At 43.4% G+C, this 27,724-nt stretch overlaps 1 protein-coding gene across 1 annotated transcript in view; it reads right to left on the bottom strand.

The window, feature by feature from the left end:
• RBM5 (RNA binding motif protein 5) overlaps nt 1-27,724 on the bottom strand; it is a 242,450-nt gene that overhangs the window by 163,586 nt on the left and 51,140 nt on the right. The window contains exons 5-9 of the mRNA XM_086938797.1: nt 22,736-22,805; nt 21,894-21,967; nt 15,330-15,413; nt 3,505-3,565; nt 3,311-3,376 (exon numbers count right to left, since the gene is read on the bottom strand). Of these exons, the coding sequence (XP_086794923.1) occupies nt 3,311-3,376; nt 3,505-3,565; nt 15,330-15,413; nt 21,894-21,967; nt 22,736-22,805 (355 nt within the window). The remainder of the gene's footprint in view (nt 1-3,310; nt 3,377-3,504; nt 3,566-15,329; nt 15,414-21,893; nt 21,968-22,735; nt 22,806-27,724) is intronic.

Consider the following 27,724-nt stretch of genomic DNA (forward strand, 5'->3'; position numbering starts at 1 on the left):
CACGATCGAATAACAATACTGTTGAGGGTAAGTGGATTGCGCACTGAAGGGAACCCGAGAAACTGATGAACAGGAGTGCAGCAATACACGTCCGCACCCGAAGGCGGAAGTAGACAGTCTAACAAAGGAGGAGTCACCGTACCTCGTGACTGGAAAAGCAAAGTGCAAACATCCGGACCCAACACTAGATGGCAGAAGTATGCAAAGCATGTGATCTACACCTCACACGCCTCAAACTTGAAGTTATCGGCTAACACCACTCTAGCTGGGTCACTATACCAGTGGTGAGGGTACAGGTGCATGAGCCCTGCACCCCTACAGTGTCTAGACCAATTCTTAGACATTGTAAGTGCAGTAATGCCATTAAGAGTATATGGTGCTGGGAGTTGGTCATTACAAACTCCACAGTCCCAGAATGGCTTTACTGAAAACTGAGTTTAATATCAAACTTCTTGGCACAATAAACCCACACTGATGTCAGTGTGGGATTGAATGAAAAATGCACGCAGAGCGCATCTTAGAGATGCCCCCTGAAAAACTACCCAACACTAGTGTCCAGGCTGAGTTGCTGCTCGCCAGCTGTCACCCCCAGACAGGTTTCTGACCCCGGGGTCGAGAGCCTACTGCTCTCGGAGCTCTGAGACAATGCACATCCTGGGATGAGGTGCCAAACCTCCTCCCCCAAAATGAGCCGGGTCTAAGAGATTGAAGCTTCAAAAGCCTGCCGCCTTTGTGAGCTTCCCCAGGCCTTTGTTGCTTCCAGCAACTGGCCCCCACCAGTTCTGACCCCCACTTTGGGCGTGAGAATCAGCAGGAAAACCAAGTAAGATGGGGAGGTGTGCCCACGCCACCTTTGCCGGACCCACCCCTCAGGTGGGGGAGGTGGTTGGACAACTCAGTCCCTGCCATCTTGCAGATGGGGGAACCCAACCAACCAGAGGGAGGCATATGCCCCCTCCCACTTGAGGGTGGTGTAATAGGGGGTGTACCCACCCCAAGGAAGGGACCCATTGGTTCCAACCTTTACCTACCTGTAAAAACCCTAAATATAGTATCCAGGAGCAACCCCGAACCTTGCCTCCTCAGACCAGAACTGACCAGAAGGACCAAAGAAGCAGTGCTGAAACCAAGATGGACGACGCACACTGACCTGGCCCCAGCCCTACTCTGTCCCCACCTCAAACCTGCAGAAGCGAAACTCTGGTGTGTCCTGCAGCCAGACACCTCAGGAGCCCAGCGGACCTGCCCTGCCTCCACAGAAAAGATTGGTCTGTCCAGTGAATACTGGATTTGTTCACCCACAGAGACTGGCTCCGACAAAATCCGCGAGTCTGCAACCATAGCCCACGGCCCGAGTTAGAGTGGCCCAACGCCACAAGGTGGTATCCCCAGAGATCCTGACCGGAGATGTGGTGATCTGACCTACCTCGAATCTCCAAGCGAAGCCTGCAGCCTCTTTCTGGAGGATCTCCCAGACCGCGACAAGAGCTGATAAGGAAAACCCAATTCCTAAAAACTCCCCTACACCCGAAGTCCTACAGCCTTGGGTGGCCTAACCAACTGTGTCCCAGCTTCCCAACTTATTTCTCCAACCAGTGGTCACCTCCAGAAGATCTTCATCCTAGAGCCTGCAGTCTTTGGTGAAATCGGAGAATCCCCGTTGATAAACAGGGCACCCGACACCAAACCAGCACCCTGCATCCAGCCACCCCTGCGCCGCTAAGGGTGTACTTTGAGTGCTAACTCTGATCCCCCTTTGCCCCCAGCCAAAACACCAGGAGCTATGCTCCCACAACCGAGTGGCCTGCTCGTAAGCAGCCACCAACCGGAGGCCCCCTAATTCCCATTGGAGAACATTGGGCCTCAGCACTCTGCACCTGGGCGCCCCAGTGCAGCGGAGGGTGTTTTGAGTGTGCATCCTTGACCATGGGGGAACCCTGGTTGTGTACAGCAAATGCTTAATACTACCCTCTGATAAAGTCTTACTGCTCGCCCACACTACCGCAAATAGAGAGTGAGGTGCCATCTACTTTTACCTCTGTCTACCTATGAGGTTCCACTGGACTCTGTGCACACTATATCTCATTTTGGTATAGTGTATACAGAGCCAGCTTCCTACAGGAACCGAGAGAAAGAAACCGAAGAGTGCTTTGATGGTTTAAATTTGGTCGATTTTGGTATCTAGGTGTTAAAGGGTTTCTTTTCTGGCACCAAAAGACTGATTCAGCTGCCACATCTGTTCTGAAGGTTTGGCAGAAACCCAAGAATGCGCTTGATCTGAAAGTCGATGCTGAAGCCAAAGGCTTGGGTTTAATAGTTTTCGGCTGCAGTTTCTTTTTGGATCCAACCATTGGCTGAAGGCAGTGGCGGTCCGGCGACCTCAAGCAGTGGAAAGGGTGAGGCTTTGGAACTCTCTCAGTGGAGCAGGGTTTGGGGCAAAAGAAACCACACGCTGCCCGAGAGGCAGGGTGTATTAGAGTTTATTCTCCACATTGGACACTGCATCCTCCTCCTCACTTCTGGACTCTTTCATGGGAGTGCTCGTCACCCAGGCTGGTGGGAGTGTCGTCAAATGCAGCTAGACATTTCCAATTGACATGCCATTCGATTGCGTGTTTTTTTGGATCGAAAAGATTTGCAGGCATCAGTCAGCCTCGCGTTAATCTAGTGATAGGCAGAGGTTATACACCTGGTGAATGTTGGTGTGTGGATATTTGGCATGACACTGCAGGCAGAATTGAATAGGTGTTCCATCAGGATCACATCTTCCATACTGACGGTGCACCCAGAAAGGTAGGCCTGAGATGGGAAAAACCCCGAAGTGTGATCAATGAATGTCCTAACAGACGTAGAGTATCGGGTGACAATGGTATGGAAAAGCATGACAGATTTACTAGACCATAGAAGACAGAATAGGACCGAAGAGTCGTACCACAGGGAGAGGAACAGGAGTCTGAACCGGAGGGCAGAGAGAAAAATCAACAAAGGAGTCACTTTACCTTGTGACTGGAAAGACTTCAATGAAAACCAAGTTGCACAACTCTGAACAAAACACTAAATGGCAAGATTATGTAGAGCATGTGCATCTATAGCCACACATGCTATCAAACAATGGATTTTTGGAAAGAATTTACTAAAAAAAAAAACTTTTCCATCATCACACAAACAGACAAAGTTGTTCTATATCCATCAATATAAATCCAATCCCATAATGAATTACCTAATAGTGCAGCATAATGTTACCAATTTAATCAAGGAAATGTGATGCAAGAATTATAAGCAGGTACAGAAAAGAAAGAAATGTACTTACTATCACTATAAAAGTCTGCTGACTGCATCGTTTCTGGTGCACCAGAAGGCATATCCTGTTCACAATCTGAAAAGGAAAAACATCTACTATCAAGGCCCATTTCACACATGTGCACCAGCCACTATGTAATCGGTTTAAATTATAACATTAGATAAAAACATGACAAATACCCAAACATCTCACAGAACACTTACCAGATTTGGGGGCACCACATCTGAAACACTTTAATCTTCTCCTGAAGTTGTAAAGGAAACACTAAAAACAAAATTGTTCAAGAGAAAAAACAAATACCATCAACATCTGAAAAGTAACAAAATCGAAACCGCACAGAAGGAAATGTTGCTCTTCTGGGGAACTCCAACTCCCTAAAATTGTAATGCTAAAGACTAGCGTCAATTACAGTGAACCCCCCCCCCCTCCCTCTCCCCCAACAGCCGTACTATACCATATCTAGCACACCATTATGATATGCAGTTATTACATAAAACCATAAGATACAAATTACAAAACCTTTGAGCAGTGAGCTAATGCACTAATATTGAGAACTATCAAAACAGTGCTTTACACACTGCAGCAGCCTTTAAGCGTTAATATTTTTGTATTAAAGTGTCAAATTCCCCTCACCTTTCAGTTTCTAAATCACAGATATACGCCCAACATATAAATGCCCCCAATTAAGAATTTAATAGACATATTTTGTCCAACTCATTCATTTACAAAGTGATGCAACGTGTAACCTGAGGAGACTTGTGGTGAATTTAGATCAGATTGAAAGCAATTTTCACACCTGTTCCTTATAACTATTGAACAGATTAGCAAGCACTATCCGTGAAAGACATGGCAGAAAAAAAACATGGGGGTGGTATATGCAAAAGCTAGACATGACTCCGTATCCAAGAAGCAGTTAACCAACTCAGTATGCGCTCTGGAAGCCAAATCCAAGGCGACTGAATTAACTGATCTCCTAATTGATGCTTTTAAAATGTATGAGTTCAGGATATTTCTGTCTCTCTCCTCGAATGGGCTTCGAGTCTACCAGGCAAAGGCACAAAAGCCTTTTAACAGAAAAGATTAAACAAACACTAAACACAGGTCAAAGAGCCCATGACTGACAAAGAGCTATTTGGATTTTTAAACAGAACATATGGCTCCAATTATCTTACATGTACAAAAATCAGCAGGAGATTAAAGAGTTTGATAAAACATAGGCTAGGATACAATTTAATTACTACTACTACTACTACTACAAAAAACAATTTTGATAAAATAAATTCTGAGTGGGTCCTCATTACTACTGTTCTTACTAAACACTTTAGCTTACTCTACTGGCTGAAGGAATTGCAACTAAGAAACAGGTTTTAATTATAGGTTCAAAAGTAAGGAAAATCCTACTTACCCGTATGCATCTTTTCCTGGCATGTAGAGCCGCAGAGTTACACACTGTGCATAGATCACCACCTAGTGTTGGGCCCTGATGTTTGAAGTGGTTTGTCCTGAAAAGTCTTTGGAAGTCACGAGATAGAGGACTCATCCTTTGGACAATAGTCCGCATGGGCAACAGCTCTATCTTTAGATTGTTTCCCGCCAGCAGGGAAATGGAGTTTTGTAAGAAACAGGAAGGATGATCATGTAAGCTGTATCTAATTAAGATAATACTGGAACAGATAAAGGTAGTCGGGGAGGCGGGTGGGCATGTGCAGCTCTGCAGCTCTATATGCCAAGAACAGATGCATACTGGTAAGTAGCATTTTCCATTTGAGGCATATGAGCTGCAGATTGCACACTGTGCATAGATTGTATAGCAGTACCCACTCTTAGCAGCGACTAGCCGTATCTGGTGCAGTAGTTTGAAACGGTGTTTTAAGTACATACTGGCACACAGTAGCTTGTTGTTTAGTTTGCACATCTACACAATAGTGTTTTGTGAATGTGTGCGGTGTAGACCATGTAGCTGCTTTGCAGATGTCATCTAAGGGAATGTTCCCTAAAAATGCCATTGAAGCCCCTATCTTTCTAGTAGAATGGGCTTTAGGAGGAACAGATAACACCTTACCTGTAATCTGAGGTTCTCCAGTATTGGCGTCTTTCATAGATTCACATGCCTGAATCATTCCCAGTCGTCTGAGTGAGAGTCCCACGGTACATAAAAAAGCAATAATATGCATATGATAACCAAAAAACCTTGGTAATAACCAACCAGGAAGTAAAGTAGCCCTAAGCAACAGGAGCAAAACGTCCACACTCATGACTATCTTAGTCATTATGTACAGACCAAATTGCAGCCAATCAGGCGCCAGCACCCACCAGAATGTTCTCCCTAGAGGCTCAGGCTCTCAGATTTTCTCACACAGGAGTGAAACCAATATACTCGCCTGAGGAGCCTCTGAGTGGAGGTGGGGGGGTGGTACATGTGAATCTATGAAAGACACCAACACTGGAGAACCACAGATTACAGGTAAGTAACTATTGTTCTTCTCCACTGTTGGGGGTCTTTCATAGATTCACATGCCTGAATCAGAGTAGATAGCAGTTCAAACACAACATGCTCATTAGACGCTCCTTGTATCACAGTATACATGTATGCTTTGCAAAAGAGAATAACATGTCAAAATAAGCGTCTAAAAAGATCATAGGAGGAGGGAGAACAGAGGCTCACCTTATTTGAAAAGATTAAGAACTGCTCTTCCCACCGAAGCATCTGCATCACTTGCAGTGTCCAAACAGTAATGTTTGGTGACTGTATGCCTGCTGTACCAAGTTGCTGCTCTGCAAATTTGATGGAGGCACACCAGCGAAGAGAGCGGTAGAAGAGGAGACCGCTCTTGTAGAATGCGCTCTTGGCAGAGATTGTAGAGGTCTTCCCGCCTGCTGGTGACACAGGTTAATCGCTGAAGACACCCATTGGGCTATAGTCTATTTGGATACAGCATATCCTTGACGTAGTTATCTGTATGCTACAAATAATTGATCTGCCTTTCTCAATGCAGCATTTCGTTGGATGTAGAATTTGAGACATCTTCTGATGTCTAGTAAATGTAAGGCTCTTTCCGCCGTTGTTTGTGGATTTGGAAAGAAGGTCTTTAAAATCATCGGTTCATTAAGATGAAAGTCAGCGGGAACCTTAGGCATGTAGGTTGGATTGGTACGCAGTACTACTGAATTTGACGTAAATTGTAAACAAGCATTTACAATGCAATGGTCTCGGCATTATTAAAGGTAGAGCTATTGGCATTGCTCATGACATTTTTTTTTAAAACATAAATAAATGGTATTGTCATTTACAATGGCAATGGGTGAGCATTAGAGAGTACTAGAGATTATTCGCGGGCACAGAGCCACACACACAAAAAGCCACACACACAGAGGCACCCACACACACACACAGAGCCCTACCCACACACACAGAGCCCTACCCACACACACAGAGCCCTACCCACACACACAGAGCCCTACCCACACACACAGAGCCCTACCCACACACACAGAGCCCTACCCACACACACAGAGCCCTACCCACACACACAGAGCCCTACCCACACACACAGAGCCCTACCCACACACACAAAGCCCCCCCCCACACACACAAAGCCCCCCCCACACACACAGACACAACAATGCACCCACGGATTCCTCAGGGGCAGAATGCTAATAGTTTCAAAACAAATCCTTTTCGTCCCTGCCCAACCTCGAGAATTATCTCCCTGCAAGTAACAAGCACCAGTGTATTAAATAATTGCAGTCACATGTGAAAATGTAACAGTCCGCGTGAAAGGCAAAAGAAAAAAAAAGTCCGCTACTGGTTATTGCAGCTGGAGCAATGTTAAAACTGTGAGGGGGTGCAACCACATCAAGTATGAACTGCAAACACAAACTCTGAACAACCACGAGCATGAAGGTGGCTGGATAACGTAGAGCAAGCTCAACTGCAGTCACCGACTATTTATTCAGTGACTGAGCCTTGTAGTGCTTCAGAGTCCTGTCAGCAAGCGAGGGAGGACAGGGGATTTGGCGCAAAAATTGGAGCTGCTGGTATAGACGGGGAGACCACAGATGGATGTAGGGAAAACATACACACTGGGGCACAAAGTAAAGGTGCTCACAGAATGTGAAAGTTGCGGCAAGGGGCCCCTAAAGAGCATGGACATGGGTTGCAACAATTGTTTTAGCAGATAACTGTGCAGAGGGCATTGAAGCAGCGTTTACATGCAGCTGGCACACACTAGGGGTGTAACGAGCAGGTGAACAAAGACACAGGGGTGGACTAAAGGGTTAGAAAGACCTCCGCAATACTGGGGTCTCAGAGGGACAAAGAAACAAGCACAAAAGACGAGACCGAATCTGCAAGTTTTTTTAGGTTTAAAGCTAAAAAAATCGTTACTCGTGAACTTTGAACTGTTTACTCACAATTAAAGTAATGGTTCTGATTCTTTAAAATAGTACATATGTAATTGTGACATTGACAATCGTTCTTGTAATCACATCTGTAGCGTGTCTATGCTTTTTCATAACTACTGACATTCCTCCCACACACTGAGTGAGGGAGTCTTCCTGCACTAGAGCCGGTCAATAGCGACTCTTACTTTTCTCCAGCTCCTATTTGGGAAGAAGTTAATTCAGGAATTCACCCTGCGAACCTTTGCAGAAGGCAGGGAAGTGGCTTTCATTGCGCAGCAGGAGCAGTTGCGCCGGTGCCAAGAGGCCTCAGGGGCACACTGAGCCCTGATAATTACTATGGGCTCATTCCGATCCTTGAACTAGGGCTACGCTACTACAGCAGACCCCACCCTTGCATCTTGAGTCCTGGCTAAAATGTAATTAAAAAAAAAATAAAAAAAATTAAAAAAAAAAAAAAGAGTACGCAGTGAAACAAGCAAAATAAAAATAATTTTAACAAAGTTTGTTCTCTGCGTACCAAGGACAGGCATAAATGAACAAGTAGGGGTGGACAGGCCACCTTCTCTTTCTTGCGTCCAGGCCCCTTGCTGCTCTGTAGCGCCTCTGCTTTGGCCATATCGTGTATCTGCTTAGGTTCTGTACCCTGTGATGAAACTCCCCATCCCATCAGGAGTGTCCCCAGCCTGCTGTGGGACCACAACTTCTATCATTTTTTGGGAATTTTCACCAAAGGTTTCTGTAGTTAGAACCAAAACTAGGCCATGCGGATGTGGTTCCCAAAAAGCAGGCTCTGGGACCCTTTGCACTAACTACAAAACATCTACAGTTATGTCTCTGCGATGTAGATAGCATTGTGCAAGGGGATGGTGTGTGGGCTGCGCACTTCATGACTGCACGTTTAGGTGGATTAATATTTTCTGCTCACTTTTATTGCATGTATGCTTATTGGGGCAGGAGTTTATACAGTTACTTTCACATGAATAGACAGAACTTTCTCATAGTTTCGCTGCAAATGCACCATGTAAGGACACAGGACTTTAGGTTCAAATCAGTTTTACAATCACTACCTCAAACATCGGAATCGAAATTGGCTGTGCGATATTTCCTTGCTAGGACTCTGAAACAGTATTAAATGCTAGAATCTCACTGCACAAGGGTACATCATTATGTGTATGCTGTTGGCTGCGAGTGCAAAATTTAAGGAGCAGGACTTCACAAACAAAGTACCCCACTGCTTGTGCTCATAGTGTAAAGCAGACAAACGAATGTAATCCAAATTACGTGCACCACTCAGCAGTCTTTCATTAAGACGTGGTAAATCTCTCTGTGCATAAAAATGCGCAAAGCATTAAATGACAGCAAACGCCGAACGGCGTACATAACAAATAATCCAACAGCCCAGAGGAATTCTCCAGCACCCAACCCAGCCACACACACACGCCCAAGTATTTACTCACCGCTCTTGGGTTTAGTTTCCCCCGCGAGCCCGGTCGAGCCGGCCCTGGGCTGGGCTTTGCTGATGGTGCTGCGGTCCATGTCGGCTGCGCCGGCTGGGCTCAGCGGCATGGACGGGGGTGCCGGAGGGGGGAGCGGAACACGGGAGGTGCTGGAGGACACCGAGGCTCATGGCGTTTGGGTACTGCGGGAGGGACCACACCTCAACATCATGGAGACATCCTCAGGGGCTGCCGAAGCCAAACAAGAGACAAACATGCTGCCTTCCGTGAAGCCGGCCAGGAACAGAGCAGTCATCGGCGCGCGGCGGAGACGCTGGTGCCGTGAGCGCTACCAAATCCGTGCGTGGATGGAGGCGAGCTGGGAGTGAGAGTGCAGGGAAGTGGGAGGTTACAGGGCAGATTGCGCGCAGGACAAGAAGCACCGAGAGGGAGCCTGCCGGAGCATGGAGCTACGGACTGGGAGGACGGGTGAGAGCGAAAGGGAGTAGGGAGGTGGGAGTCTGCAGGGGTTGAGAGGGAGGCTGCAAGGTGACTGAAGAGGCGACCTCACAGGGGACGGGTTGGGGAAAAATGGCCGACTCAAGCTTTGGATATTTTTCGGACTTGGGGGCGTGGTTTTGCTGTTCTGAGTGACGGATGACGTCACTGTCTAAAGAACAGCAAAAATGACGCCCCCAAATCCGAAAAAGACGGGGCTTGTTTGGAATGACTCACTTCTCTTCCAATGGCTGGCCTCTGTTTAGGAAGCCAGCCAATCGAAGCGAACGGAGCTGAGAGGCGGGTCTAAACTGCCCTACTACACAGCATAAGATCTCTTTACATCCGGTTTTGCCTTCGGCAAAACCGGATATACCTCGACCTAAAAAGGAGATTTAGTCGTGAACGCTTGAATGTCACTGACCCTTCTAGCTGACTTTAGTGCAAAGATTAAGGAAACTTTCCATGAAAGGAACTGGAGATCCACTTTATGAAGAGGCTCAAAGGAGTGAGCTGAGCGAGCACCACATTTAAGTACCAGGATGGAGGTGGACATCTAACAGGAGGAAACATTCGAAATAAGCCTTTGAAAAATTACTGAATTATTCATGATGAATACAGGGAAGTAGTTCAGTCCTGACGGAACCTGGAGATGGCAGCCAAAAATACATTTAGATTAGAGTGTGAAATACCTAATCTGGCCAGATGAAGGAAGAACGGTAAGATCTGTTCTGGTGTAGTTTGAATTGGATGAAGATTAGCCGACTGACACCAGGCACAAAACCTTTTCCATTTGAGCTTGTAAGCTTTAACTGTGGCCGGCGCCGTAGCGTTTGCTAAAACCTCCTGACAATCCGCCGGGATGTCTAAATGGGCGAATTCAATGTGTTGAGGAGTCATGCTGCTAATTTCAAGGAGAAAATTGCAAAAAACACAGTTGGACAGAATGTAGAACAATGTCATACATTCACCCCAGTACAAGGATCTGGGCCTAAATCCATCGTTGTTTTGCACTCCACACCACCCTGGGTTAGACACTGGCTATATGCAAATCAGCTCTGACCCTGTGCCTCATGGGAACAGTCCAGTCTGAACTACCAAGCCATGTCTTTCCCAGACCGGAATCAAGCATCCAAGGACCGGTTTCTGGCTATCAGCCTTCATCAGCCTGGATAGCTTGACTCCAGTGGTGTGGAGAGCCTGGGACTCACGTCTGAGTATACCCAGCACACTCGGGGTGCCACCAATACCGAATTTACTGACCATACAAGGGGGTCAAATTTGCCTTCCGGACCCAGCCTCCTTGAAATTAGCAAAAAACACAGTTGATGGACAGAATGTAGAACAATGTCATACATTCACCCCAGTACAAGGATCTGGGCCTAAATCCATCATTTTTTTGCACTCCACACCACCCTGGGTTAGACACTGGCTATATGCAAATCAGCTCTGACCCTGTGCCCCATGGGAACAGTCCAGTCCGAACTACCAAGCCATGTCTTTCCCAGACCGGAATCAAGCATCCAAGGACCGGTTTCTGGCTATCAGCCTTCATTCAGCCTGAATAGCTTGACTCCAGTGGTGTGGAGAGCCTGGGACTCACGTCTGAGTATACCCAGCACACTCGGGGTGAAAATTGCAAAAAACACAGTTGATGGACATTCTACATTCTGTTGGGTCCGGAAGGCAAATTTGACCCCCTTGTATGGTCAGTAGATTCGGTATTGGTGGCAACTGAATGGGATTGCACTCCAACAGGAGAAGTTCGGTGAACCAATACTGTTGAGGCCACCTCTTCATCTTGGATGACTGGGAACCAACGGATAGGAGGAAAAGTGTAAGCATATATCGGAGACCAGTTCATCGAAAGCGTATCCCGCATGATTTCTTGTGGGGAATCCAACTTGCAAAGTGAGGGCATTTGCGGTTCTGATTGTTGCTCCTGCTCTGGCACGTCGATGCCCTATTGGAAAATGTCGTTCGGGATCGAAGATGACGAGCGAGACATGGTTCTTCGAGCTAGTCGACCCCGAATCGTCTTCTTGGAGCAGGAGGCGGCACAAGCGGAACAGTGTCTGGCCTCCGGTGAGAGGCAAAGGTTGTACACCTCATGTAGATCGGTGTGGGGAAACCTCGACCCACAATGAGGACACTTCTTAAATGGTGTCCTTTCCATGAGCCAGAGAGTAAGGCCCAGGTAGGCCCAAAGTCGTGAAGAGTCGAGGGGAAGCGCGAGCGAGACAATACCGTCGAACTTGGTGAGGATTGCGCGCTGAAGGAAAATCTGTTCCAAACCGGAGCGCAGAAAACACATCCGAGCCAGATGGTGGAAAAAAAAATCTAAGGCTGGAGCCAATGCCCATGCTCACTACTGTCCAAAGGAGGAGTCACCTATCTTGTGACTTCCAAAGACTTTTGAGCAGAACAACAACTGCAAACATCAGGGCCCAACACTAGGTGGCGATCTATGCACAGTGTGTAATCTGCAGCTCATATGCTTTGAACACACATGAACTATAAAGATTAAACTGGGTTCCCTTGGCAATGAGTCTTCTCAGAAGAAAACTCTTCGAAGATACTTTAAAAACGTTTTTATAGGAGCACTCTTAAACAAACTGACTTCGGAACCAGATATCATATGTAGAAGATAATCGGACTGCCAAAAAGAAGCAGATCTCCATTGACTTTTTTTGGGGTACACTAGATCTAGATTCGGTCTACTCAAAAAATTACCAAAACCTGCTGAAGGACAATTAGCCTTTCTTGGCATATTGCTGGAGGTTTTTCAGACATGCAAATTGCCATATTTCTTGGATTCTGGAGCCAACCTGCCATGGCACAAGGATGAAATGGGTATCCTGAAGCCTGAGGAAGTCAGTGTGCTGAGGAGATTCTCGAATTACCAAACATGCAATAACAGTCCGGAAACCACAAGAGACATGCTTAATCAGGGGCTATTCACACTCATCACCAAGATCTGCAAGAATCCAGAACACACACTGCATTTTCAGGCTTTCCAATAAAGCACATGCACCCAAACATTCCTTTATGTGTATAGCATTTTGCTCCCCTTAACAAGAAAACTGAACACTGGAATGGCACCTTTTTCCACCAACACCAGGAGGCCATTTTTATGAGGGGCTGGATCAGTCTCTGGTTACTGAGCAGTATCCTATTAGGGTACTGTAGTCTATCATTAGAGTCACCTGTTATATACTAGCAGACCGCAACCGATTGACAAATGTAATCTTTTGGAGATTTGGACTCAGAGTAGTGAGAAAAAGGATTGCTCCAGGTAATGTAAACCTCAACATCACAAATGTCCAGTCAATGGAAAAGTAGAATTTCATAAACCTTATAAAAACTTTAGGGCTAACGATCCAGTCTTGCTTAAAAAGGGAGCAAGAGGGACAGAGTCCAAACTGAATACAGGATTCAGAACCCGAATCGGATCTGGAATCAATTTGGAATATACTGTGGTAGCACTATTAACCTGCACATTACTCAGCAAGGTTTCTGATGTACCCCATGTCAGTAAGGGGCAATCTACAACGTTAATGTCACAGCAATGCTCCCATCAGTAAAATACCACAATAGTCCTAATTCTAGGTAGGATCAGATGTGCGGGGAGACAGTATTCACACGGTCTAAAAGGTGCCTTTTGACTGCAAGGGGGGCATCTCCAAATCCACAAATTGCAGTCAGATTTTACATTGGTGGAGCACCTACCGGATCAGTAGCAACTAGGGAAGCCAACTGTCTATCCAGGACCAAGACTTTTAGGGTTATACAACAGCAACGTCAACTAGCACATTCTTCAGAACAATGAAGGCTACAACGAGGACTTTAACAGCATCACAATCAGAGTGAACATCTCCAGCCACCAGATCTAGATGCCAGGACTGAAGTTAGACCGCCTCCCAGTCCTTCTGGGGTCAGACAGAGTGGTTCACAAATATACAGTCTCCAAGAAGAGCAGGCATGAGGCATGCTCTGTCCCACATCAATTCCAGTGACGGTCTGTGGTGGTGTGCCCTTCCACCCAGCCGATTCTCATTGGTGAACTATATTTACTTCCTAGGAGTTAAACTACGAAAACCTCCTAGTTCCAGGTAAATCCTAGTTCCGAGATGCCCCTTAACAGATCGTTACCAGACAGCAGCTTCCCTTCGGTACGAAGCCAGACAGGTGTGGAGGCAGGTAGGAAGAAAGGAAGTACTCCTCTTCCCAGGCTACAGAAGGAAGGCAAATCCACAGGCATCCCAGATATGTATGCAAGCTGGAGAAAGAATGGCAAACACATAGGGGTCCAGTCTTGCACCTGTGCTTAGGCTTCAGGTTTGGAGAGGAAGGCCAAACAAAGTAAACAGCAGGCATCCACATCCACCAAGAGCAAACTACAACCTACAGAGTAATCTGCTCTTGCAGTCATGCAAAAGGTATTCAAGGGACACAAATCATCTTCTAGGCTGCAGGATGAATGAAACATAGTAAATATCCCGTAAATAAAGAAATGAAAGGTTCTCCTTTTGCATGTGAGCCACCTCTGTCATTTAATAAAAAGGGACCGTAGCAACTCCATCATCGCAGAGAGTCAACTTTGGGTTTACAGTCTTCTTCAACAATTTATGTTAAGCTCTGAGATTTTTTTGATCTGCTCAGCTTGCAACCTCTAGATTACTTTAGATATTTTTGGTTACTGCTCATCTCACTGAAACATTGAGCACTTCCAGTAGTGCCACAGATTGCAGTCAACTAAAGTAAAAGCACAAAGCAAGTCAGAAATAAACAGTCCAGCAAGGTATTACAGATGTGAAGAGGACTAACCCTATACCTGGTGTTGGTCTTTGGAAATACACTAAAATTGTTTCTGCAAGCTGGATGATCTTGTAGCCTCAAGAGATTAGTATAGGTTATGATCATAGATTGAGCAAATGCAAAATAAGGGATCCTGCAGTCTTTCATGATCCACTCCTACTGGAATGATATTGTGTTGTAGCTGAGACTGAAGTGGCATATTCAGATTTAGATGTGCTGGTGTTGAACAACATACAATTATTCATGGGATTTCACAGTACTTGGGAATGTAAAAGCATCACTTAACATGGTTTTTATATATCTATTAGAGTGGTCTGCATTACAACACTTACAAAAAGTCAGTATCGAAAGCTAATGTCAATATAGTCCAAAATCTCCAGAGACCATGAACAAAGCTGACAGCCTGTGAAGGATAACTTACCACATTTTACATGAGCAAAATACACAACACATATTTAAAGTGTTAAACAAGCTTTGGCAAAGCAAATAGGTCTGGGTTTAACATACTAAACAATTCAGCATTAGCACATTAGAGCAAGACACAGGAGGGAGTCAGCAGAAGCCATAAACTAGTAACTATGTTCTAGTCGAGCACTCAAGTGGGGACATACAATTACACCCAGTCAACTGCATTGAGGAACGAATGCTCCACTGGGCTGAACAAACCTGGCATACAAAGTCACAACCTAAGAACTACAAGAGGCAGGTCAAAGAAATCCAACGTGTTAAAGGGCAGATCCAAAGCTCATTATGAATACGGTTAACAACAAATCTATTTGAGAGCTTCATGGTCATAACCCAGACCAAAAGAGGGCTTTGTAATCTGTCCAATAGGAAAGTTTCATAGAACAATTAAAATAAACAGAATATACCTTGCTACAAAGCCAATCTTCAAACTTTGGCCTGGGGTTGCTGTAGTGCATGGTAATGTTCTTTCCTTGAATGACCAATTTATTCTGAAAAAAGAAGAATGTTCAGTTATTTCAATTTCAAAGAGCATGTGTTAATTTTTCCCAGGGCAGAGCACTCTTCGGAGGAATCAATGCTCCAGACTTGAGCAATATTGGGAGGACGTGGGAGGACCAACCACAACCATCTAGTCTCTGCCCAACCAGTTCTTCAGAGGCAGAGGGTAGTCAGGATGGGATGTTTAGGAAAGCAGATGGAGTTCTGTGTGTATGAAAGTGGCGGATCTCAAATGCTAAAAGTTGACATTGGAGCCAAAATCTGTTTGAGGAGACGGTCTAATCCCGCTGCTGTGAGTATTACCCAAATCCTCTTCAGTGTTCCCATTTGCTCAGCTATATTCGGACTAAAGAGCCAATCTAGTTTTGGTTACTGTCAACAATTCCTCACTCCCAATCACCCTGAAGTCTTAATGTAGGATTGCAGATGTAGGACATTAGACATTTAAATGCAAGATGCTATTTATTTTTGTATACTAGAAAATGTAAATGGACTGTTTACATAAAGTGGATGAACAGTGGGATTCTTTATTGATCCTTAATGTGTACTAATAGGTGGGCAGTGAAGTATTAACTCCAACCAGAAGCCACTCAAATTCATATAAAGGCTGTAAATAGACAAACGGCATCCAACTTAAATCCACTGACATTTCTTTGTAACAACTTACAATGAAGTAGTCATCCATAATATTACGAGGTTTAGAGAATCAAGCAACTTGCAATTTTAAAACCGCAAACACCAATTAATATCTTCTACTCTGAAATCATTATTTGGGCTTTGCCAAATTAACTAGCATCTGTTGCCCAAGACAATAAACTGGCATATAAATGACAGACCTAGCCTGTCATTGTTTCAAGTCAACCTATAGTACACATCAAGTCCATCTACGAAAACTAAGATGTTTCTCAAGTAACTAACAAATTTAGAACGCAAGGCTCCAGGTCATATGTTAACACCATTACTATTGAGCAATAATCCTAATTTAAAAAAATAAGAGCACATTATATTATGGTCTACAAATATTAAAGAATGGCCCTTTCAAAGTTTGCAATAAGGCAAAATAAGCCATTCAATAAATGTGTTTCTGGACAAAAGGTCAGATCTTCATGTAGAAAAGACTTAAAAATATAACAAAATAAATATACCCATACTATAAACGAACACAAACACATACATTGAAGCATCTTACGATACTTCGAGAATAGGATCAGTTTCACCTTTGCACCCCATGAAAATGGTGGAGTAAGGGAACTGTGCTGCAAATTACAAGCACATTTGAAAAAATAAGCAACTCCTCGCCACGTATAGTTACAAGCTGCTCTAAATTTCAGAGGAAGCACTTTAGAACACAGGGGTAAACTTGCTGTATCAGTGCTATAAAAACAGTCACATTACCCAACAAACTTTGGAACTCCAAGACCAAAGTGGAATAAGGAGTCCAACTGCCTAAACAATCACAATGTTTTTGAATGCCAACGCTAGCTCATTTTATATAGATTGCCAACAACTGCCAAAGACTCCACAGACTTGTCAAGCATCTACTGTGAGATGATTACTAAATGCTTAAAGGTGTTGGGTGAAAAGGAGCAGGCTTGGAACACATTTATACGTGGGCATAATTACAAACCCACCCACCCCATGCCTATTAACCACCAGCAGGGACAATAGGAGGTGACTCGTACGAATTCCTTTTACAGTGGATTCCTAAGTGACTTTTCACCAGATTTCTCATGGAGTGATAGTATTTGCGTTCTCAATGAGACCTCAATATAGCTCTGTATACATTAAAATTAACTGCTTCTTAGAGAAAGTAGTCGAATCAATGCTTAGCCACTTAGTATAATTTATAAACCAAGTTGGACATCTGAAAAGGAGAGAAGGGAGGTGGGATCTAGGCTCCCATCTTGCAGGTAGATATTGCTGGTAGAGGATAGCCTTCAAAATCTTTCTTAAACACTAGGAGAACAAGCAGAGAGAAATTGGAAATAAGTTCCAAAATCTTGAGCAGTCTATGTGTATGCAAATTTTTTTATATTTCAAAGGACAATTTTAAGTTCCAATAGTAGGTATCTAGTAAATCTGCAGCCCCAATCAAAGGTAATGGAAACTTGAATCAGAAAAAGGAGGTATATTAGCATGGGGTAATGTGGTCAAACTATGCAGACTGCTTTGGGGAGTAGGGAGGATAATTGTGGTGTAGGGGAAAACTGAAGAACAACTGCAAGGAGTTCTCTTACTATAACTTTGCAATGGGAGGGTAAAATTGGCCGAGGCATGTTTGAAAACTGGGCGAATTTCAACGTTTGTGGGTGAATGTGTAAATGGACCTAAACTGCTCTCCTTTCTGGCACATCATCAGATTGGTCATCTCCTGTGCGTTACTGCCAGGAAGGGATTTGCTTCGCAGTTCGAGCTGGGCTATTCCGACTGGAGAAGGGTCGAGTGATTAACATATAGCTGGGTTCAAACTGAGGTGGCACGGTGTGAAAAATAACGATGGAATGGGATGCGGCCAAAAATTACCTGTGGCTGAGATTAATTCAGGCATTCCATCCATCCCTTTCTTGTATACTTCTGCATTGATAAGGACAGCACTGTTGAAGGGATCTTAAACTTCAAGGTATTAAAAAGCACAAGAGGTTTGGTTGCAATGGGTCCTCTAACAAAAAGGTGCGTTCAACAATGGAAAGGAAAATAGCCAGAGACGCTCGTAGGTTCCTGAATATTCTCCCTGTCCATCTCCAGCAAAATACATGTCTATGACATGAGCATATTTATGATCGTGAACAAAGCCTAGAAAAGGGCTGGTCGACATTGCAATCCTGGAACAAAGTCTTCAAGTCCAAAAAAATGCATTCATAAATGCATTCAGAGTTTAAAGAGTGAATTTGTATTAGCCTTAGCAGGAGGACCACATCTCAAACAAGGCCACAAAAGTGGAGTTCTAAGTCACCCCCTGAACTCCAGGTCCAGCTAATAATGTCTAAGCAAAACCACTAATATTTTTTAAAACGAGTCTGACATTTTAATTGAGAATTCTAGTCGCCCAATAGGGGAACTATTCATAGCATGCAAATAAAGTTTTAATGCTAGAGAAAGGACAATGACACAAAGTGCCTAAGAGATCCAAGACCAGTGACTAGAGTCATAGGCAGTCCCACAGTTAAATGCCTTATGACAGGCTACCCAGGATATTTTTCCAACTGAACGTGAATTGGAAATTACATTTTGCATCCAGGAACAGAATCAAAGAGGGCTTAGCTTTGGTTGTTAGGGTATTAGTTTTATGGTAGTAGTTCAAGAGTTACCTTTTATACGTAGCTAAGGAGATTGTGACAACTGAAGAGATTGTAAACAGCTTCAAAAGAACAGAACGGTCTTTTACTGTTAGACTTCTAGGGTTTACAATGGCATAGGTCATCTTGAATCGTGTTTTTTTAGATGTCTGCAGTGGTATTCGATTTTGATGAGTGCCTAAGAGAAAATATTTAACATAGAAGGAATGCCAACAAGGGAAGAGGCAGCTCCTTACTTCAACAAAAAGATAATTGGATACGCCTGATGATTACAAAAAATATGGTGGAGGGCAGTGATTAGTGTAAGCATCAGGGTTGTATGCAGAGAATTCAGAATGAGTGTAAAGGATTACGGTATAGATGCAAGTTTATGTAATTAGTCAGTTAAGCTGCAGCCTTCAAAAGAAACAAACAAAAACATGGCTAAATAGCAGCTAACATTCACTGGCACGTATGTTTTGTAGCAAAATCACTTGGAAGATACCAAACTCTACCTGAATCAACTGATGGCAAAAAAGTGCGGTGGAAATACAATTGCAGCGGAGGAACTTTACTTATACACAAAAACGTTTAGCCTCAAGTATGGGAAGATTCACAATGACCTAGATTGTTTAATGCAGTGCAACACCACAATTTTGCTGATTTGGGCAAAAGTTCAGGAAAGGATATGCAGAATAGAGAGGACTTCAATGGAAACAAGTCAGTAAAATGCTAATGAGCAGCACTGGCAAGGAATTAAACACGCACCCGAAGGGGCTCAGTTAACCGTCACATAAATTTATCAATGGCGAGAGACAGAGATCATTAAACCTCCACACTACAGGCAAGTCTCATTTTCGGATGTGAAACTGATAAACTCTTGCAGTTTAAATGCACAAATGAAAATTATTAGGAGCGTTTTAAGTTTTTTATAAATAAAGTGTATGGCCCATAACACCGTACTTTTGCATACTTCAAAAGGTCCTAACAGATTCATCTGACTGATGAGCGCTTCTAGGACCATTTTGTAATGAAAGGTATTGCAGGAGTATCTGATTACTAGGCAAACTGAATGGGGGTTGGGGGGGGGCTACATAGCTCTTACCATTGAAGTAGCTCATTCCCTCATAGCCGCTGCCCTAATCCAACCTACAAGTCAAAATCCGGTTATGTTGAGCTTTTATGAGCACAAACAAGTAGACTGAATGGAAACAACTTGAGGAAGATGGCTGCTACTTCTAGCTTGTAAATAATGGCATGATTTTACCGTATCTGTTGGGCCTCACACATCTTAAACATTCACATACCTCGGCAGGGTATACCATCCACATCTGTAAACCTAGCTTATATAAAAAACTATCACTCTGGAAAACAAATAATGACGGCAGGCCTTCCTGGATCTCAGGCTACTTTTTACTTGCAGATGGGTGTTCGTTAGTGAGAAGTGAAACAAGCAGGGTTTCTTTTCTTGATCTTTGTGGTTGGGAATTAATTTGAAATTAGCAGGTAAGATTTTAAGATGTTCAACATCTGACCTTCTTGACAAGAAGCCTGTATCATCTAGAGATTCAGGTAATAGTACAGGTCAATTTTTTTTCTTCCCTGAAGCGCATTCACCTAAAAGTAAGCTTCCTTGCCTTAAAGTCCTGTTTATCAAGTTGATCTATGAGACAATCGTGCAGGAGGGCAGATTAACTCTTCTCTTCCTATGAGGAGTTGGAACGGTTATCAGTATTATATAAATGAACAGCCTTTTAGGCACTTGTGGTTCTACACTGATGTATTGTGCCTCAACTACAACTGTCCATTTTAGCCGTATTATCAAAGGAGCAATATGGGTACAGATATGCAACATTTATCATAAGGAAAGTCCTTTCCTTGTTGAGATTTTGTGGGACTGAAAACGCTTACCACCTTTAGTTAATCAGGAAAGTTTTTCCAAGAATTATGAGCAGCACAGTCTTGTGTGTGATGCATTTGGAGCAGACACCAAGGACATCCACACTTTGAATGATAGCGCTGCGACTTATTACTACCAAGTGACTTTCACACACAACCAACATATGTACACCCTAACCTAATCCTACTGTGCTGGCTGTGGTTGCAGACCAAGAAAAGAACTTCACCTGAACAGGTCAGAAAATATCCACTATATCAAAGTTAAGCTATAAGCACAGTAACCAAGACAGTGGTAATAAGATACTATACCAAGGACTGCTTCAAGAAGGTACAGACACAAATCCACCCCGCATACACACCAGCTTTACACCTAGATTACAAAAATATCTTTTAAAGTGCCGAGTACTGCCTTCCACTGCCCATGGAACTCAAATGCAAAATACTAAAGTAAGCATTTCTCAGGTAGTAGTCTCATCTACATCCACTCTTGTTTGACAAGACACCCAAGCCAGACAGACCAAGGAAAGGAGTATAGACTTATTTTGTTTAAAAAGAAAAAATATTGCATGAGGATTGGAGCAACACAAAAATTAAAAGGAAGCAGGCCATGTAAAAAAATGAAAACCCCAAACACTGCAGATTAAAATGGAAAGATGTAAACTCTTGGAGCAAGATACACTTCACTCACAAGACATAACCTTTCAAAAAATAGCAGAGTACAACCAGTGATGGTGACTAGGAGGAGGCTAGGCTTCCTGATGGATGGCAAGACTTCACTTTTCCTAAATGGCTATACATATTTATTATCACTCAATAGCTGCACATCCACAAAGGACTTCGGGAAACTAGATTCAAGAGTAACACCGAATATGAAGGATAATTTGATAGCAGTGTTCTTAATCTGCGGGACTACTGGTATAAAACTCAAGATAACACACTTGCATTGGTCTTGAATCTTTCTGTGGCATTCCATAAACTTGATAGATCACGTTTAAACAAATGCTTCATGTATAGTTAGAAATTAATGTTAATTACTATGGTTCACTGAAGGGTTGGATGTGGCCCAGTGTCAATGTAAAAAACAAAAGCAGGTCTACTTGGCAAGAAACACTGCTAAACTAATCCTAATTGTATGCTTCATTATCACATTTCTAAGTTCATAATTTTAATATATACAAAGCTTTATTTAAAGTCACTTTTGCAACAAACCACTCCTTTCACCAGGTTTCACCCCCTTTTAAAATGCACAGTATTGTTCCACTTTCAGGAATATCTAGATTTGGTGATTGAAGCAACCTGATTGGCTTCCATCCAGCTGGTAGCATCTTGCAAGTCATAAAACTCCACGAAGGCGAACCCACGGCTTACACCTAGAGACAGCATTCAGATAATAGACGGGATATTTGTGTTAGTCAGTTCCTTTAAAAACAAGTGAATCTCTCCAACTGCTTCACACCCTCATGACAGCCAACTCATGAAGCAGCACTTTAAAGGGGACTTCAATGCTCTTAATAAGCAGTGTTTTTTGCCGTGGCAAGGACAACATAGTCCTTCATAACTAGTCAACTTTGACTAAGATAACCCCCTTAAAATAACCATGCATATGCAAACAAGATCAGAAATACATACTTACCAATTACTTTTAACACCCTCCCTGCCCACCCACAAATACTAAAGACAAAAGAATAAAAACTATGCACGTAAACACGTGAGGAAATCTCCAAGATATTTGCAAAGGCACAATCTTGGAGATCGCTCAGTGGCCATTCTGGCACTTCCCTGCAGAAAATCAGAGTTCAGATACCCGTCTGCAAGAGCAAGTGCACCTTTCAGGCAGAGCACTGTGCAGCTACAATACCTAGTGGTAACTGACTGAAGTCTACACTACAACTCTTTGCCAAATGAGTCAATAGTGGTTTGTCTTGGAAGGCTTTGTAAAAAAAAAATTGGAAGGAGCAAGGATAGGGTATGAAGAGACTTAATAGGCAAAGACTTTGAAAGTAAAATCTATGTTTTTTTTTCAACAATTCCTATGCCACGGCAAACTAACGTGCTTGCTGGCTTGCAGCGGTTTATTCTTCCATGGGTGTGAAATAAGGGACCAGTTTAAAGCACGCTGCATGCTAGATTAATCTCACCTGTTTTTCTCTTCATAAGTCTCACATCTGCAGGCTGTGGGCCTTCAAAGGATTCCACAAGTTCACGAATCTAGAGAACATCCAAGTAAGCAAGGATGACATGACTGTTATATTTAACATCAGCACTGAACAAAGACTCATTAAAACGAATTAAAGTAATCTAGAAATATGACATGAACAAACATTTGCAAATCTGCGTTTACAAAAAAAAAAAAATACGAGCGCCAATAACCAAGCACGATGTCATCTGTAATATGGTGTAATCCTGTCCAAGGTGAACCACCAGTTTTTTCTTTTCACCTCTCATTGAAACGCCCCGTCCCACCCCCAATATTATAATAGGTAAGTATAAGTTACTTACCTGTAGTCATAGTTCTTTTACAGGGGTATACTCAGACAAACAATGGTCCAGCCCATACATGGGGACCCCCTCAGAGCATATACACACTACAGATATATATATATATAAATAATATATATATATATATATATATATATATATATATATATATATATATATATATATATATATATATATATATATATATATATATATATATTGTGGTTGGTCATAACACGTACTTAGTATCTTCAAACCTACATATACACTATACACACACACACATAAAATACCCCATTGAAGGCTAAGACTTAAAAAGCGTGGGTCTCATGTCTGCACCGATGCGGATTACGAAATAATCAAGACCTACAAAAGTATTAGTGTCTGGCAGTGCTGCTGTTTTCCTTGCCTCCGGGTTAAATTGGAGGTTTTTTGGGAACGTGTATTGATAACATGCAGCTTAAGAGCATTCAACAGACTAAGAAGCCAAAATTGCATTGAATTTTTCATTTAAAATAAATTTAAAAAATAACAGGTTTATATAGCACTAGCAGCCCGTCCCGACCTTGTCCGGGAGCAACCAGGCTTCCCCGATCCCCGCCCGCCCCGACATTGTCCAGCAGCCCGGCCCCCACCGCGATCATTAGTGCCCTTTGTTATTCGGCGCTCTTGGTATTGAGCACAGTGTACTTTTCTTTTGGAGCGATGTGACATTGCTGCTGTTTGGCTATATCCATGACGTGACCCTTGCCCGCCCCGACATTGTCCAGCAGCCCGGGCCCCTGCCTGCCCTGACCGCCGCCCACCCAGACATTGACCAGCAGCCCAGGCCCCCGCCCACCCAGTCCCCCGCCTGCCCCGTCCCCCGCCTGCCCCGACCCCTGCCTGCCCCGACCCCCGCCTGTCCCAACATTGTCCGTGGGTCCCCCGGAGCCTTACCAGAGCTCCTCCCCCGCGCTCCTCAGTTCACCGCTCCGCCGCTTCTCGCCGCTCGTCATCGCTCCTCCCGCCTGTCCGCCGCTCCTCACCGCCTGTCCGCCGCTCCTCCCCCGCACCGTGTCCGCCGCGCCTCCTCGCGCTCCTGGACGCCGCTCCTCCTCGCGCTCCTCCCTGTGCTCCTGACGTCAGCACGCAGGTCGCGGCCGGCGCTACTTCGAAGGGACTACTTTTTTTTTTTAATGTAAATTTTTTAAATAACGCATATTTGTATAGTTTATATAGCCTATGTCCATCTGCACACCCTGACGATTACAATGATGTATCGGGTGTGTGGATTGGCGCTGTGGTTCCCGAGTTTACCCGCCTCAAATGTTCAAAGTTCTTACTTTATAATAGTAGTATAGATTTCTATAAATGGAACATGCACTCCTTTAGTGTTTTAACATAGCAACTTATTTTTAAGGAAGAAAGGTAAATAGCAACTAGGCTGCATAGAGAAAACACTAATAAAAGTGTTGCCGTGCCTTTAAAACATCCAAAACCTTCCTGCTCTCATCAGGTAACAGACCATGTCTTTTTACGGAGTACTAAAATAGAGTCAAAGAAAGAAAAAATGCTACTATACCAAAACGTATTCGTACAGGGAGGTGGTTGGGTTGCTTATGACTGATAAATATACCCCTGGAAGAGAACTATGATTACAGGTAAGTAACTTATCCTGCTCTTTCAAGGGATACTCATCAATAGTTATAAGCCTCTGAATAGAATAGCCACTGGCTATTCAGCTACCAGGCAAGTCTGAGCCCTCCTCTCACACATGCCCAGGCCCCTTAAGGCCTTGCTGGGTGCACCCATTATCATTCTCCTCCACCTTGCGAGTTGCAGCCTACCTGTGCCCCAGATTGCAATGAGCAGAGTCCAGGAAGTGGTAAAGAGATAGACTAGTGCGGTCTCTTCCTAAGACAAAAAGTTGTTTAAAAAACAATTTTCACTGTGTTTACTGCCTATGCCTGTGGTTGTTAGTTAAAAATTGTAGTTTTAGCCTACATGTAATTGCATATTTTATCACCCGTGTTGTGTTTTTAAAATTTGTGGTTTTCCCTGCCCATGATTGCCTCCATTTAGTGTGTTGAATTGTTGGATTTGCAGTCCAACCTCTGTAGTTTGTCCCTCATTCTTCAGTGACAATTCTGTTTTCCCTCCAAATTTCTCCATTGCTCTGTGCTAAGACCTGTATGTTAAAACAGTGCACTCCCAGCCACCATTTTGTGTTCACAAGCCAGTGAAACCAGCCCCACTGCCTCGCACCCCCCCCCTCCTCCCCAGCAACAGAGATTTTTCTACATCAGGGAGTGTGCACTTCGTTTTTTGGGCCAGCAGGGGGAGTAAAGCTTTATTCAAACAGTATTGTTAGATTTCTAGTTAGTGAGGCCCTTTACCTGCTGAAGTCCAAAGTGTGGATTGAGCCTGTCTCCTAGGAGATTCTGAACAGGAGAAGCAGCTTCCAACTCCCTGGCCAGAAAACCGTGTCTGAGGTCACTGGGATCTTATATGGTCTGCTAGTGGTTGGTACATGTCTACACTGATTGGTGGTTATATCTGGTGTTTCTATATGATTAGGGTTAATGTCCTCATTGGTTGGGTATTTGAGGGTTCGGATTGGTTTCTGGGTCTGTGATTTAATCATTGTAGGGTTGGGATTAGGGCTAGGATTTCTATTGGCAGTAGGGACTTGGGCTTCCTATGTTATTGGTTGTTGGGAGTAGGGTGGGACTAGGGTTAGACCTTTAATTAGAAGTAGCGATTAGGGCTTCTGATGGGATTGGTTGCTGGACTAGATGTGGAACTTAAGAGTAGGGTTAGGCTTTCTATTGGAAGTAGTGACTAGGGATACTTGTGCCATTGGTTGCATGGACTTGTTTTTGAAACTACTGGTAGGGCTAGAGCCTTTATTGGACGTAGAGGTCAGGGTTTTGAACTCATTGGGTGCTTGGACATGATTGGATAGTGTTAGGGCTAGGGTTCCCATTGGCTGAAGGGATCACCTTATCATTAGGGCTATAAAAAAGGCCAGGCTTAGGGTGTCTCAGCTAAGGGCAGAGAGGACAAGGGCAGTTTCCTGTTTGAGCCTGTTCGAGACTGGTCGGGATTAGGGCCAGAAATACTGTCCAATATACATACCTCCTTTATGTATCTATATACTTTCAATGTACTCAAGGATCAATATATTTATCACTTTCTTCTAAATTTAGCATTTCCAATGCACTTCCCTATTTCTCAGCCTATACTTCTCTCAATATTTCTAGCCCAACCTTCCGACTCATCTCAAAGTTCTTTCTAGTACTCTTTCCAGTGCACTACCCTATCTCTCATCCTATACATCTATCAATGTATCCTCTACATGCACTCTCATTTATCCCAAACCCCATACCACTACTATGATCCCCAAAATAACCCTTTCTAGACTCTCCCCTACACTATCCCTCATTGCATCATCTGACACCTCTTTTACTATACTGATACCCCAAAACAAACCTTTCTAAACTCTTCCCTCTTTTCTACCCCTCCCGAACCCATTTCAATTTAAATAACTGACTAACATATCCACTATAAAATTACTTTGAAGTTTCATCATACTAATTCAACACTAATCCTACTGGGTTCCAGGGTAGCGTGCTACTTGCGCTTCAAAACCCCATCCGGGGTAGCAAGCGCTATATAAATACAAACCTCTTTCCCTTCACTATCCCGCCACCTACCCTTCTCTACCCAAATAACTGAATAACATATAAACCCCTAATTCAAGAAGGACACTAAAAGCTATATTTTGGGCCTATACGAACGAACACAGAACTAACGACATATCAAATGGCTCCCTAACCAGAGAATTTCAGTTGTTCAAAATAGACCCCCACTATGAATCCTTCCTGAATGAAGTGAACCCACCACTAGCTAAAACCCTATACCTTAAATTCAGGAATAGAATACTCGTTATAAAGTTGTGTTGCAAGGTGGAATAATAACAGTGATGACAAATGTACCATGTGTAATGGAGGTGGGAGGGAGGACATAACGCATGTTTTGTTCTTCTGCCCTGCCTATAAGGCACAAAGGATAAAGTGGATTAAACCTCTTTGTATAAATCTAGGAGTGCAGAGGTGCAGAAAGAATCTTATTAACAGATAAGAGCCAGGTTCTTGTATTTGGCATTAGTAGGTATCTGCTTACAGTGTATTTCATAAGGAAAAAAGCGGGCGAAAAAAATATGAACCTAAACAAGATCACTGATCACAGCTGGTATCAATAATGTCTATAGGAAATGTTTACATAGTACTTGTTTTTAAAAAAAAATTAAAAATGTAAAAGTTTTTTCTTTAACAAATAACTCATGTTTATATCCCTATTGTGATTAATTAGATTAACCAAGGCATATGTGTAGTACTTATGTATATAATGGTTTTATAAATATTTTTATGACTATTTTATTGTACTGCCTATGAACCTTTATGATACTTTATCGAAATAAAGTGAATTGAATTAAATAACATATCCACTACTCAAATTACTTCATATTATACTATACTAATTTTCAACACAAATCCTATATGGGTTCCGGAGTGGCGTGCTACTCGCCAGAAAGGCGCTTCAACATCCATCAGGGGTAATGCAAATGCTAATTACCAGTATGCATCTGTTCTTGGCATGTAGGG

The sequence above is a fragment of the Lissotriton vulgaris genome, chromosome 9 (genome assembly GCF_964263255.1).
Source record: "Lissotriton vulgaris chromosome 9, aLisVul1.2, whole genome shotgun sequence".
Taxonomy (NCBI): domain Eukaryota; kingdom Metazoa; phylum Chordata; class Amphibia; order Caudata; family Salamandridae; genus Lissotriton; species Lissotriton vulgaris.